At 32.7% G+C, this 15,813-nt stretch overlaps 1 protein-coding gene across 1 annotated transcript in view; it reads left to right on the top strand.

Moving 5' to 3' along the window:
- LOC118186832 (TGF-beta receptor type-1-like) overlaps window positions 1-15,813 on the top strand; it is a 95,464-nt gene that overhangs the window by 46,880 nt on the left and 32,771 nt on the right. The window contains exon 6 of the mRNA XM_085807509.1: window positions 8,081-8,248. Within this exon, the coding sequence (XP_085663635.1) occupies window positions 8,081-8,248 (168 nt within the window). The remainder of the gene's footprint in view (window positions 1-8,080; window positions 8,249-15,813) is intronic.

Here is a 15,813-nt window from a genome sequence, read left to right as displayed (position 1 = left end):
TTATCTTATGTAATATTGTTCCAACTCAACTTCAATTAGAATTTATAGATTTACAGTGTGACTCTACAGTAAAATGCAAGTTTCTTGAAAATCCTACATTAATTTATTTTTATTCGAAGTCTGTGACCGAAGACAAGTATTCAGGAATTCATAAACATGCATTCTTCATGCCTTCTACCTTTGGCAGTACTTACATATGTGGACAGCTTTTTTGTAAAATGAAAATCCTAAAATCAAAACCAAGAACACCACTGAGAGACAAACATTTGGATTAAACTTTACGAATTGCAACAACACAGATTCAACTGGATATTGATGCTTTAATCAAGTAAAACAATGTCAAATTTCACATTAAAACTAAAGTAACTACCATCTCCTGCTAATAATGCAAGTTTTTTTTATTGCGAATGCATTTTGTAAAATCATTCTGTACAATCATCTTTATACTTTTTTTAATAGTTAAAAAAAGATTTAAAACATTTTAATTCGATTTCCAATTGACCTTTTGGAACCAGTGTGTGTGTGTATATGTATACAAATCTGTAACACTATCTCTTCACCTTAGAATCAATTGCAGTCTTGCAAAATAAACCCCCTTCTTTATATAAATTTTCTGACTTTTTTTTTTTTTTTTTTTTGACAGACATGTATCCTGCAGATCTTTGTGAATTTATTGATTTGGCCCTCAGGTGTGAAAGGTTGAAGACCCGTAGTTTAGATTATCACCATAAATGGTGCTTTGGAGATAATGCCAAATGTATCAGGGGTAAAGTCTGGTGACCGGGGTGGCCAAGAAGTAGAGAGGTGTTGCCTTATAATCCATTCATTTGTGAAATGTTGCCAAAATAACTGTGTAACACATGTACCAATGTGAGGTGGGCCCCATCCTGCATAAAAATCGTGGTGTGTAAAATGCTACGCTGCTGCAGTTCAGGTATCACGAAACGTCTTAACATTGACGCTAAGTGAGCTGTGGTCACAATGCATGTAACAGGTCCAGCTGTTGCCTGCTCATCAAAGAAAAATGGTCCAATTATGAAACTAGCTGTCATATCACACCAAACAGTGACTTTCGAAGAATGCAATGAAACTGAGTAGATAACATGAGCGATGTGTAAGAAAATGATTTCTGGAATACGCACACCTTTACAAGTGATTTGTGATTGCACATTTTCTAATCTCTAGTTGTGGTTTTCACAGAGGGATTTCTCCGTAACATGGATGGCACACTTGTCCTTTATCACCTTTAACACCTTTAAATGGTAGTTTTGTTTAGGTCAATGTTTCTTAAGGATATACAACATGTTTAACCCATGTAACAAAAGGTTAAGTTAGATTCCGACCCTTATATTGCTTAACAGTATTGCATACAGCGCCGTCCACCCCCCCCCTTGTGTTCAGTTTTTCAACTTATTTAGTTTTTCCATGGAAAGTAAATTTCGATGGATAAATTTAGGTCCAGTAGTTTTCCTTCTACAACCATTTTAGGGTGGAACTTTAATTATAACCACCTTGTGTATATAATAGTTTGTTTTTCTGTCTCTCTCCCTATATATTATGTGTTTATGTCTATATGTTATGTCTTGTATCAGATTATTTTTCTAGTCATTTACTGCAATGTTTTTTTTTTTTTTTTTTGAAGTGTTTGTGCCACTTCTTTCTTTATTACCAAACTGAGTGTGATATTTATATTTTCTCTGAATTTAATTACTGCCACCAATTTATTGTAGCCTTTTTAAATATAATTCTGCTTCCCCCTGAATATCTGCTCCTCCTCCTGAAAAGTAATCATGAAGCAGTGCCTTATGTCAGCATAGGTAACCTATGACATTTGCCAAATATATTTATGTGACAACCTACGTATGTGTACACACACAGAGCAGATGAGAGCTGATTTCCTTTTTCAAATTCAGTGGTCATCATTCTGAGTGTTTGTTTTATTGTATTTGTGTAAAGAATTGTAATGGAACTTGAGTTTGCCAGTGGCTGAAAGCTTTGCATTTCATCAGAACTATGGTGTTTTGCTCAACAATAGAGGATGGAAAAATTTGCATTCCATCTTAAAATGAGATCAGATCATTGTGTATGTGGGGAGAATGACAGTGTATGCAATACCAAGTTGTGCATGATGCCGATTTTATGCAATTCTGTGATTTTTTTAAAACTGAAACAAAGCAGTGTTTGAAAAAGCAGCATGAGAAAAAAGTACAATTTTATCTTGGATGTTTATTTCAATTTTAATTTTTTTAATCATTTGCTGTTTTTTGAAATTCTTAGTGTGCCACCAATGTTGAAAATGGTAATTGTCTTTCAAACTTCAGCTTGATGAGAAATTAAGTACCAACAGTTAGTAACTTTTGGATGGATAATGTAGATAATCAGAAAGTTCAATTTTTTCATATTCTTAATTTTTTTTAGTATGTATGAGTGTATATAAAGACAAAAACTAACTTCACCCCTTAACTCTTCGTTTTAAATTTGGCTATTTCTCTTGTCTCCTAAAAACAGTAACTTATAATAAATTTCTCTCAACTGTGTCATTTCATAATAAATATGTTGTACGATTCTTGTATAACATAGATACATAAGGCTTCAATCTATAATAGTTTTAGAAAGTTATTACTTAATCAATCATAAATGAAGTTAAACCAAATCATTCTGATCCACGATTATGTCTTGAAGACATTGTCTCACTTCAGTGCTGCCAACTTGCTGCTCCTTTCTTCATATATAGTTAAATACAGAAGGTACTCATATAATTCTTCAAGAACAGGCACTCATTGCACCTCATCTGTGTTGGCTTTGTCAATGAGAATAAAGAAGTATTTAAATCAGTTATAACTGTAAGCTTCTTTGCAAAGAAAGTCTATGTAAAGAAGGAAAGGTTCCATAGACGTAATGTAAACCAGTTTGTCTTCTACACCACTAGAAAGAAGAGGGACAATTCGCCAAGGGATTTGCCGACGAAACGTGTTGGTGAGAATTTCCCCCTTTGCGATGTACCTGGCCGAGATTTTCCACCTTCACCACGTGTACAGGAAATTGAGGAAGACGGGTTAAGATGAATCGTTCTTTGACTTTTCGCGATAATTTAAACTCGAATTTTCGTGCTTTTTTGCATTATTAGTTGAACTTGTATTATCCATATTGCAGTTTGATGTCTGATTTTATATCTGTCAATATGTAGGGGGGAAAAATGGAGTCACACAGCTTTAAACTCTTGATAAACGTGACCGTCGAACCTGTTTGAACTTCGACATCAGCTTCGAGCTTTGGCGCTTTTTGGCGACAGATATTGCATGCATGCGCAGTTGTGTCCCTTTTCGTTCGGAGGGAGACACTCCTGCTGCTGCGAAGCTTTCCTTCTTAACAATACATATTCTTTGCTTCTTTATACATTGTCTGTCATCATTAACAACTATGTATCTTCACGACTTCAGCATTGCAGATTATTTGATAGTTTCAATTTTGATGGCATAGAACAGGAAGAAGTAGATAGTGCTGGATGCATAATAATCATTTGTATTTAGATTTGATTTCACCAAATCATGAACACATCATAGCAATATAAGTAATAGAGATGGATGTACCCTGTGTTCAGGAGTTTCATATGTAGGTTTAGCTTGTGCATCCATCCTTACCAGTTCAAGAGAAAGAATAACAGTAGCACCAAGCGTGCAAGCCAGAGAAGCAGGGAAAGAAATGTCTAGATGATACTTGAATGTCTTGATAAGACTGATTTAGTTTCTGTTCAGTTTCATTTTGGTTGATTGAGTGTTGATTAGTAACACTTGTTATTAGCTGAAACATTATATAAGCATCATTAGCATTTTGTTAGAATCAGTGAGAATTAATTTTGTAGATTAATTTTGAAATGATGTAGTTTTGAGCAATTTATCGTAAAGAGTTGTTATTTTTAGGATAGGAAGGCAAAATAACCAAATTAAAAAGGAGAACTAAGGGGCTGTTGCAAATAAAAGCTAGTAGTTTATCTTAGGGTATGCATGTATATACATGGATAAAAAATTAGATATTTAATAAATTAGAATAGTACTTTTAAAGAAACAAACAGAATAATTTAACTAAAATAGGAATCAAATTATGGTATAATCAAAACTGAAGCAAACAAGGCAGAACATTTTTATAAAAATTGGTACATTAATAATGGGAATAAGAATAAATAAATATTCATTCAACCTGATTTTTATATTTATAATTTTCTTTATATACTGTATAATTTTTTTTCAGAGGGGTCGGTATATTCAGTTTGTATTACATCAGAGTTCAATTTTTGTTTTGTTATTCTATATCTGATGCATTTGATGCTTATTTATTATTATTATTATTTTGTTTCATTCATATAGGAAGTACTAAAATTTATTTAATATTTTAAATTTTTTTATGAACTGTTGCTAAACTTGTACAAATTAAACAATTATTCTTGGGATTTCAAAATTTAATTTTAGTCTAAATTATGGTACTTTATTTTCCTTTTATATACATAAATGTGTGCATATATCTTTATATACACATACATATAAAGAGAGAGGCAATATAAGAATGCACAGATAAAAAATACAAAATATACAAATAAGAAGTATAAAAAATTACAATTTAAACAGTCTGTGTAAGGGAATATACAAGTAACTAATAGAAAACAGTCAGTGTTTTAAACAGCCCTTTTTTAAACATGTTTTTGAACATTAGCAGATAAAAGTATTAAATGCATAAAAGTAAACATGCTGATCTGGGAGAAATAGAAATATTTAATTTAATGATTCGTTTCCATCTAAAGCAAAATGATTACTAACAAAAATGTATGTTGATACACTGCAAAAAGTCAAGATTTAACATGGATGTGAAAAGACAATGTGGGTTCCAGCATATGCATAATACTGAAATTATGAAGGCTAAGTTGTTGAAAGAATTTTGGAGGGTTGTATTATGCTTTCTGAAAACCACTGGGGATTGGATACTCAAATATTTGGTCAAGACTTGACATAAATAAGTAACTGTTTTGTATCTCTGTAGTGAGCAACTATACTTGACTTTGACCATTTGAGATAGGTGTCTGATTTCTAAGTAATTTGGGTTTAATTAAACAGAGGAGTTATCTGTCTAAACCAATATTATGCTGTTTGCTTGAATACTAATTGAATTATTGCTGAAGGATTTTGAAGAAAATGTATTTATGTTTGGTAGTTTTATTGTATTTGTTCTTATTTCATTCATTTATTATTATTTTATTTTATTTATTATCATAATATGAAAAATTAAATGTTAATATGATTAAATTATATTTTTAATAGCATTATCTACTTAATTATTGTGTGTGCAGGTGTTAATTAGTTGCTGAATTGATATCTTTTGAGTATTTATTATAAATGCATTGGGTTATCCAGCCTTTTAAACATAATATGATCTCATTTAAGTCTTGCGAGTAAGTAAATTTCTTACTGAACTATTTTTGTTTAACTTGTCATTTTTAATAAAATTAGTGCAAAGCTTCTGAAATTCATGTTATTATTTTGTTTCATGAATTTTGACCATTTTTCATAAATGTAGTGCTTTTACCATTGTTTTTTTAGTTGCATACATTGAATTCTTGAAATCTTATAATGTGTTACAATATAATCTAATAATGCATGATTAATTGTTTAACATGGATCAGATGACTAGTTATGAAATTAAAACGGGCCATCAAAACTGGAAACTGAAATGCATTAAATGCTTTCTGTAGTGTTTTAGATCCATTAACTATTGTTTAATCACTTATTATTTTATTTTTATAATATAAACACTTTCATTTTCATTAGTCTTAAGGATAATCTAGATACAGTGAGCCATAACATCTATTACCTTTATACTTTGAAGTTACGTTGTGCTATTTGTTACAATAAACTCTGAAGATCATTCTTATGTTAGTTGCTTTCATGGGGGACTTTCTAAGGCAAGTTCTTTCATATTCACTTTAAATGTAGAGAATAATACTTTGTATTAGTGTAGTTAGTTTCAATTGCTAGTAAATAAACATAAAGTGAATAATCTTCATAATATTTTGATTATGCTGGAGATCCTGGAAGAGTGTGTTCCAATTTCATATAGAGTCTGACATTGTGTTTGCTGAGGTATATATGTCCCATTTAGAGAAAAATTAGGACTATTGTGGCAAATCAGACCTGAGACCTTTTTTCCTGTAGAGCTTAGGAGAGAGCAAAAAGTGAACTGTTAGTGCAGAGTAGTCTTATCCATGCTGCCACTGGAAAACTCATTGTTCACCTGAATGAACACAGGGCATTCCATAAAAACTGAGGATACAATTACAGAAATTCAAGAAAAATAGGTACAGAAAAACGTTCTTTTTAAAAGTATCTTCTCATAAATGATATGCAGCTGTCTCATCATCCAGTCTGGTATTCAAAGCATCATAGAAGACATTTTGCGGAAGCTACTTCAGTGGACCTTGTACAGCTGTAATATCACTATTTGAATTGAATTTTTGCTCTCCAATTTTTTTCTTTCAATGTAGAAAGAGCCACAAATCATATGGAGTGAGATCAGAACTGTAAACTGTTTATAGCTTGGTTTTAACAGAACATTTTGTAAGAATTTAATGAATGTAAGCAGTAACACGCTAAAAGGCGTTATTGTGATATAGCATCCACTTTGTTATCAGTTCACTTCGAATCCATACTATTTGTTATCTCGGATGCCTCAAGACTGGAATGTAGTAGCCAACACTCACTGTAATGTTTTAGCAGCAGAATGTTAGTAGACAATATCTTCACAATAAAGATTTAAAATGTCATCATCATGTTCACAAGTAATGGTTTGGCTGATGATTTTCTGGCACAGGGAGATGTTTCTAAGATGTCATGTCAAAAACTGCTGAATCATGATTATTCAACTGTGATTATTATTATTATTTTGGAAAATCCAGATCGTTTTAAACTGTTTGTCACCATGTACAATACTGGTCAACTCTGGCTAATATTCGTTTTGCTGTCAGGTAATGAAGGACCCACATGGAACACATAATAAAGCAGTAAACTGTTGTGTAGAGTACAAAATATCAATGTTTTCAAAATATTAGTGAGATTGCACAGATAGTTGCATTTTGTAAGAACACTTATAAGTTGACCAGGCCTAGGATGGAGTTTTGCTGACAAAAGTTAAGTTTTTAAATCACAGTACCATCAATAATCATCAGCTGGCTAAAACATGTTTTTAAACTTGTTTAATTAAATAAACTGTTTCTGAAATTGTTTTGACCTAATGGTAGCAAATTTTATAGCACAATTCATATTATGAATCACTCGTATGTAGTACTGAATACAAAAAAAAAAAAAAAATGTTTTTTAAAGAATTGCTCAGTGGTAAAAACTGAATCATCTGCTATGTTAAAAATGTTTTGCTATAGATTCTTCTCAAATTCATTTTCAGTTTCATTTTTCACTTTTGCTTTGTTGCTTAATAATCTGTTTTTATGGAATATTCTTTATACTTTGTGATATTGTTACAAAGAAAAGAGAATGAAAATGGAAATGAGAAGTTACTGCACTTGAGGGATAAAATCTCAAAAGTAATTCAATTTAAATGCTTGAAAAATTGTAACAAAATATTTGCTAAAAAAGTAGATTGAAAAGCGTTCCCCCTTCTCTCTTGTGTTGCCATCATCCTTTATAATTCTGTGCAAATTTTTATGCCAGCAATTTTCGTCATACATTTATTGTTTCAGCACCATTTATGGTTTTTCAGAGCACTGATCAGTTTGTGAATGAAGAAAGTGGGTGTTACCATTCGAAAATTTCTAAATTTCTTTCACTGAAACCATAATCATGACTATTGGAGCTGTATTGTTTTAAATCATCCCAAACCAATCTCAAATGCATACTTTCAAATAACAATACCTAAAGCATCATTTCGATAGGTTGAGGATATAGGCCACTGGGAGTTTTTTTATAACCACCTTGTACATAAGTACTAATGTTTGACATTATTTAAGTACTTGAATATAAATATTTTCAATTCATGCTTATTTGTATAGCTACATAACATTTTACAATATTTTCCTATTTAGATAATGGTACATGGACACAGCTGTGGTTAATTACTGATTATCATGAAAATGGATCTCTCTATGACTACCTCAATAAGGCTACTGTAGATACAGCTGGAATGTGCAAGATGGCTTATTCTATTGCTAATGGACTGGCACATTTGCATATGGAAATTTTAGGAACTCAAGGTATTTTATTACTTGCTATTTCCTTGTATGTAAGATAAAGCAGTGTTTTATTACTGAATTGTCACCAATTAGGTTACATATATGTCTTCGTGAAAGTCAGAGTTATTTAAATGCATTTATGTCGTGTGATTCTTTCTCCATGTATTACTGAAAATTACTGTATTATTACTGAAAAACACCAATCTGCTTTATTTTTTTTTTAATTATAAAATGTTGCTATGCTGAGGTTTACAGCTTTATAATTTAGATGTTTATGAACAATTATTTGTAAATTGCTGTAAAATGCCCTTAGTTTTTGAAGGTTTGGGGTATGGAGAACTTGTTCATACATAGCTTGGCCAAGTAAAAATTACACTTGATATGACATAAACCTGTAATCTCATATAATGGCATAGATCTCATGTAAAGTAGAACAAGGTGTTTGCCAGTTCTTCAAACTTCTGTGACCAACAAGGACTGCACTGAGGCTTTGGACTAGTTTTATGCTTGAAAATAGTTTGACCTTGAACAGTTTTATGCAACAAAAGGCTAAACAGTTTTCCCGGTCAGGCAAGGATGATGTTCGAAATAATTCTGTATAAACTAGAAGCTGGAATGTATTAACAACCATGATTAACCATGTTGATGAAATGTTTCAAAAAGGACTAAAGCAAAATTTTGTGCCATATTTTGTCTAAGTTTGCATTTGAGTTGTGGCCCTGTTCAGCATATTTCATGGGAAGTTTTGTAGTACAACGCGGTCTATTCCAAATGAATGTCACAGGAGGTATCTATCAAATAGAAAGCTGCACATGATGGCTTGTTTGATGCTCTTGCAGTGTTATCTCTTGAAATGTGGCGATTAGTCTCTGAAGTTTGTTGAATAAAATCTAAAGTATTCTTAGTATACTATAAAGGACAAACTTCTTTAAACAATTTTATTAATGAGAAAACATGATTGAAACAAATGATAAGTAGCCTTTTGAAAACAAAAATCCAATGAATGTTGTATGTTTTGAACTGTCTGTTTTGTTGCCACTTCAGCAAAGAGTTTCACGAAAGGCATTTCAGTATGGCAAATGACGTCCACATCCTTTCCAGTGATAGCATTATATCTCATAGTCTTTCAGGTATGCAGGAATTCTTAACTCTTCGTCCAGGTTTGTGTTTCTAGGATAAATGTGTTTGGAAAGATCATTGTTCCTAAGAAGTGGTGAAATTTTGGAGTTATCAGCTTCAATAAGATTTTGGAGTTATCAGCATTGTTAGATTTGTTATTTCATCTTTAAGTTTGAAATACGGTTTCAGTCTATCTGTCGATATTCTTTTAATTTTTCTTGAAACTTCCACATCGAAAAATTTCTCAAAATGTTGTTTAACTAAATATAGTCCAGGATAGGGTGGTTGAAGACAAGATGAAATTATATTATTATAAATGAATACATGTGAACAGTTTGCTAAGTCCTTGTGTACGAAAACTTGTTTCAAAGTTTCATGTTGACATTCTATTATGAGACTGTGGGTAATAAGCTGTGGTGGTGTTAGCTATGAAACCTAGGCATTTGCTCAAGGATTGGAAGAGTTTGCTGTCCGATGTTATGTTCTCTGCGATTCCAAATCTTGAAATTAGAGTCGTGACGATGGCATTTGCAATGGAATTTGCAGTTTCGTCTTCCAAAGGTACAGCTTCAAACCACTGAGTGAATGTATCGATGATGGTAATCAGATACCTACCTTTGCAAGATGGTAAAGAACGAACAAGATTGATGTTAAGGTGCTTGAAATGTTGATTGGGAACTTTGAATTTAGAAATTGGAGCATAGGTGTGTTTGTGAACTTTGGCTCATTGGCATTGCAAGCACAGAGTTGCCCACTCTCCAGATTTAGACAGGAGACTCTCGATTTTCCACCGCTCTCCTGCCAACCCGATTTACAATATATTTCTCCCGACTTTTTCCTATTCTTAAAATTTCTCACTATTTTTATGGAACTTGGCTTAATATGTTATATGAAAAAAAAAATTATTTTGGACGTCTGAAAGCAATTGAATTTTCCCTAGATCATATCTAAAACAAAACCTTGCAAATCAGATAACTTCTGCTTTGTGAGTGAGAGCATATACGTATCCACAAGGTTCTCCAGTTCTCCAATGGGCATCAAGCTACACTGCGCATCATCTAGCATATATCAGCCAATGAGCACAAAGCAAGCTCAAGGCTGTTACTTGTATGTTCTTTAGTTATTTCGTTCATCTTGTCCTGAGTTGTGTTAGTACACGTGCCTTCTGGAAATAGTTTTAGAAATTATCATCTTTTTGTTATGTCTGTGAGAAAGGTGAAATACTTGTGTACGTTTCAAAAATCAAAAACAGTTGACTTTCCTTCCATTATTTCCTCAAGGAAATGTAATAAATTTGCAATTTTTCAATTTTGCATGGTAGAAGAGCGGATGTTTTGAAACATGTGCGTACACAAAATACACAAGGACAACATGAGTTGTTTTGAAAAACACGGAAAATTAAATTTTTCTTCGGAAACAAAGGACCAAAAAGTTATTAATGCAGAATGTCTGTTCTCTGCCTTTTACTGGAGCACAACATGCCATTGAATGCATTGGATCATGCTGCAGCTTTATTTAGAAAAATGTTTCCTGATAGTGAAATCGCTAAGAAATACTCAAGTACAAGAACCAAAACAGGTGCAATTGTTAAAGAAATGGGTTTGAAAAATAAATATACAGTTATTGATTGCATTAAAACAGCTCCGTTCTACCTGTCTACGGATAGAAACAATAATACCGATTTAAAACTGTATCCAATTGTTGTTTCTTTTTTTAATCCAAAGTCTTCAGAAATTCAGTGCAGTTTATTTTCTGTCCCCACTTTAGAAGGACATTTGACAGGCTTTAATATAGCACAGCTAATTATTAACACTTTAAAAGAAAATGCAGTCCCTCTGGATAATTGCTTAGCATTTGGTGCTGAAAATGTACCAGTATGGGTAGGCTTGAAGACTGGTGTTGCAAGCATCTTAAGAAAGGAAAATTCAGATTTGCAGATTATGAGGTGCACCTGTAGCCTCTTAAATTTAGCAGCTGAAAATGGGGCATCTTCTTTACCAATAAATGTGGATGAACACATTGTTGATATTTATTATTATCTTGAAAGGAGTTCTAAAAGGAAGGAAAAATTGAAACAGTTCCAACAGCCGCATAACAGTAGTTTACAATTAGAAAACTTGGATGAAGTTATAAAATCAGCTAGGATTGACACCCGGTGGAGTTTAATTCGAAAACTGGAAGGTGCTGATGAAATTTTAAAATATAGTGAACTGTCTAGAATTATGTTGGCTATCTTGTCTGTTCTCCATAGTAATTCAGAGTGTGAGAGGATATTCAGTGTTGTTGCGAAAATGATGACTAAATTTAGATCTAATATTAGTGATGACACATTAGAAAAACTTTTATTAGTGAAAGCAGGCCTACGGCCTACGTGGCAATTGCTATGAACAAAATTATGAAGTTTCTTTCTTGAAGAAAGCAAAATCTGCCACTGTTTATAACATTTGTACAAAAACTGATTAAAGTCTCTCTCCTCTTTTTTTTTTTTTTTTTTTTTTTTTTTTTTAAACTCTTAAACGATGCAAGTAATAAAAATGTTTTTTATGTTTAAGGTATTTTTGTGTTGCTTGCATTTAAGAATTAGTTACTATTTAAAGTTAATTCATTATTAAAAACTATATTTTTATCATTTAAAAAGTCTTTTTAACATTGTGAAAAATCTCCTGATTTCTTAAAAAAACTCCTGATTTTTTAGTGTCATAGGTTGGCAAGTATGCAAGCATACTCTAGGACACAGCGTGCAGTCTGTTTATGCCAGGCAAAATAAATCTTTTTATCACCAGTGTCGTTGTTGCTCAAATTCCAAGATAGGATAAGTTATGTATAGAAAAAAGTACTCTTTCGTGAAATTCTTTAGGAACATTTGGCTGTAGCAGAGGTATCACAACAAATTTTCTTATTGCTATCAGGGATAGGAATTTGAACTATTTTGAAAGTGGAATTTGATTTAAGAATCTTGAGGTCTTCATTCTTATAGGGATCTGCAATAACTATAATCAATTGAAGCTGGAATAGTGATGGTTTGATGGAGCTGGAATAGTGATGACAACGTGTCTGCTATGATATTTCCTTCTCCGGAAATGTAGCATATGTCTGTAGTGATTTCAGCTATATAGTTCAACTGCCGGACTTGTCTTGGAGAGGCGTTATCTAAATTCTGCTGGAATGCGAAGGTGATAGATAGGTTTTAGATCAGTAAAGATAGTAAATGATTGTCCTTCCAAAATGTGTTTAAAATGCTTTATCGCTAAGTAGATTGAAAGTAATTCTCGACCGTATGCATTGTTATTTCTCTGTGTTGATGATAGGGATTGGGAGAAAAAGGTTAGCAATAGTTTTTCGTTATTGTATAGTTCATGGATCATGGCACCCACGGTGGAATCAGATGCGTCTGTAGTTAGGGTGATCTGCACCATCTGGTTGGGGTAAACTAACATTGTTGAGTTGCACAGTGTGCTTTTGATATCGGTAAAAGCTTTCTGTACATCTTTAATCCAAATTAAAGGTGGTTGTTTTTGGTTGTTGTTGCCTTTTTTCACTCCTTTAAGCGAGTTTGTCAATGGTTGTAGTTTGGCGCAGTTTGGTATGTAGCGATGGTAAAAGTTCATTATTCCCAAAAATCTGCAGAAGCTTTTGAAGGATTCTGGTATAAGGTATTGTTTAATTGTATCAACGTTTGATGGAAGCGGTTTGATTCCTTCCATTGATAAAAGACCAGTTGAAATATCTATGCAGCCCTAAATCCAGTTCTAATAATTTTTACCATAAGTTTTGATTGTTGTACCATTAGCAGCAAATAGTTCAAGCTTAGCCACAATTCTTTTTTCCAATGGTGATAATGGGATAACCCATATTTCTGCTCCAGTGTCAATTAAAAAATGGGTTGCTGATGCCTTGTCAAGAATATATAGAACAACTCAACTGGACCCCCTTGACTTTTGGTCATTATTGAAAGTCAGGGATTCAGTTTTCCTGTTTCAAAACCTGGTATTTGCATAGTGGGGTGCACTTGTAGCTCTCTCGCCCAAAGCGTTGATGAAAATAAGTTATTTGGGTCACGGTTATTTTTGGAATAATTTGTTGTATTCGATCTATATGTTCATCTTTGTAGACTGAAATTTCTATGCTTGTTCATTTCTGCTATCTGCAGTATCAAGTTTGATATCTGTTCTTTAGATCTTGGGCTATAATGTTATCAGGTGTTGGAGAAGCAATGCGAGCTACCTGGGATGGATTGGAAATTAATTCCTGTATTTTATCAGCCATTGTAGATAGTTTGGACAAATCATGGCTTCTTACAAGCATACTTTCCCAATTAATTCTCATGAACGGGGTCACCAATGAAGTTGGTTAAATAAAATCTGAAGTATTATTAGTATTCTATAAAGGACAAACTTCTTTAAACAATTTCATTAACGAGAAAACAGGATTGAAACAACTAATAAGTAGTCTTTTGAAAACAAAAATCCAAAATGTCTCTTTTTGTTGCCACTTCGATGAAAGAAAAATCACATGCAAAGAGTTTCACAGAAGGCTTCAATATAGCAAATGATGTCGGCGCAGTCTTTCTTAGCCTTAACTGTGACTGAAGGTGAGTTACTAGTCCTTCACTTCATTCCCAATAGCATGTGAGCTTCCATGTAATGGGAACTTTCTGCTTCGCCATGAAGGAGGATGTTTAAAGTAACATCACATGATGAAGAGTGTCTTTTAAAATTCTTCAAATGGAATATTTGCAGACATTTTAAGAATATTCAAACAATGGATTGTTATGTAAGGAACCTCTCATATTAAGCATACAGGATAATTTTACTGTTTCATAAAAATAAATTATTTTGAAATCCAGATCCCTCATAGTTATGAGACCCCTTAAAAATCCACCTTTGTGCAGAAGCACGACCTGTGATGGTTTGTTAGGTTATATGGTGAAAATTAACATGCCTGCAGAATCCTTGCAGAATTTTTTTCATAGTAACATGAATCGAGTGTAACAGTTCACCCGTTCTGATGAAATCTGAAGAACTGTCTGACCCATAAACAGTTATCCTGCCACGATGATTGTAATCTCTTTTCTACTCTAAAACAATATCTTTGTATTTGATGGTGATGTAAAAACTGCTGCAAAAAAGGTGGCTCCATTAGCTGCATCACAGAATTTTCCCTGCAGAATGCATAAACCCACCAAAAGTTTTCAAGAAGTGTTATTTGGGCAGTACCAGGTCTTATGCACCTGGTTGTCATATTTTGGTTCTTCAGTTCATATATTTAAGAAAAATATGCTAGGTTTAGAAAGTAAAAATATTTCAGCATTATCACTTTATAAACATAGGGCGAAATTGTAAATTTTATTGCAATAAAATTTAATGAAAACATATAATTAGCCTTTGAAAATCACGTGTAAGTATGGAATAGATGCAAGCTAATATCATATATAAAAACAGAGCAAAAATCAATGTTTGGATCAGTGTTGGTTTTGCAGAATACTACTAGTACTACAGTTTTAAGGTCATGAGATTCCTCCTCTGCAAGAAAAAACACACCTTTTTTAGCATCTGTTCATTAAATTTGCTTTTGTCAGAATGCCTTTACATCTGAAAACAGACCTTGTGTCTACTATTCCTGTGAATTGATGGAGTTTTCTCTAAAACCAATGTTAACCAATTTAAAATTGATTTTCGCCTAATTTTATGATTCTAAGTGTATTTATTTTGATTAGGTCTGCACAATTTATTTAAACATGTAAATGAACATCATCTTATCCTTCATGGAATATATCTGCTTTCAGTGTGATGCACTTTCATGATAAATTACATTTCAAATTATATATATATTGTATAGTCCTCTTGTTCCTGTTCATTGAGGACTTGTGATTCTTCAGTTAAGAGATGTTTGCTTGTTCACCACTGTAATCATTGTCTTAATTTTATAAGATCTTGTCATCTTAGCTATCATGCAAAGTTTCTAGACCACAAAGTTCAACCCGGCAACTTCTCTCTCAGAGTAACACAACAGGGAAATGGTGTAAAAAAGCCCTTTTTATTTATCACAATTCTTTAACAGAAAGGCAGTCTTTGTGCTTACAACAACGCCAGCTACTTGCAGTGAGAACTTAAGATAATTTAGTAATAAATTCAAAAGCTAAGAGGTGGTGCTAGACTACATGATTTATTTTAATCTAACAGGCTGACTGAATAACCTACACCAGCGATATACTAATTAAACATCCAGAATGTGTAGCCGCTACCAAGATTAATAGCTGTAGGACAAAATAGCAAACGTATACGTACTATCCTAGCGAAATCACGTTGTCAAAACCTTCTTATTTCTAGCATATAAATACTCAGGTTTACCTACTTAATTTGCATTCTGGCTAGGAAATGCAAGAAGAAAATAATAGAATTCGGAAAAAATACAAAAATTAAAGTAAAAGATGATGCTTAGCATTCAAAAATTATTCCAGATGCCCT

The sequence above is a fragment of the Stegodyphus dumicola genome, chromosome X1 (genome assembly GCF_044657685.1).
Source record: "Stegodyphus dumicola isolate Sdum_Otavi_A_Nest chromosome X1, ASM4465768v1".
In the NCBI taxonomy this organism is placed as follows: Eukaryota; Metazoa; Arthropoda; class Arachnida; order Araneae; family Eresidae; genus Stegodyphus; species Stegodyphus dumicola.
Note: the sequence above shows the minus strand (reverse complement) of the source record. Positions and strands in the feature narration are given on the sequence as shown.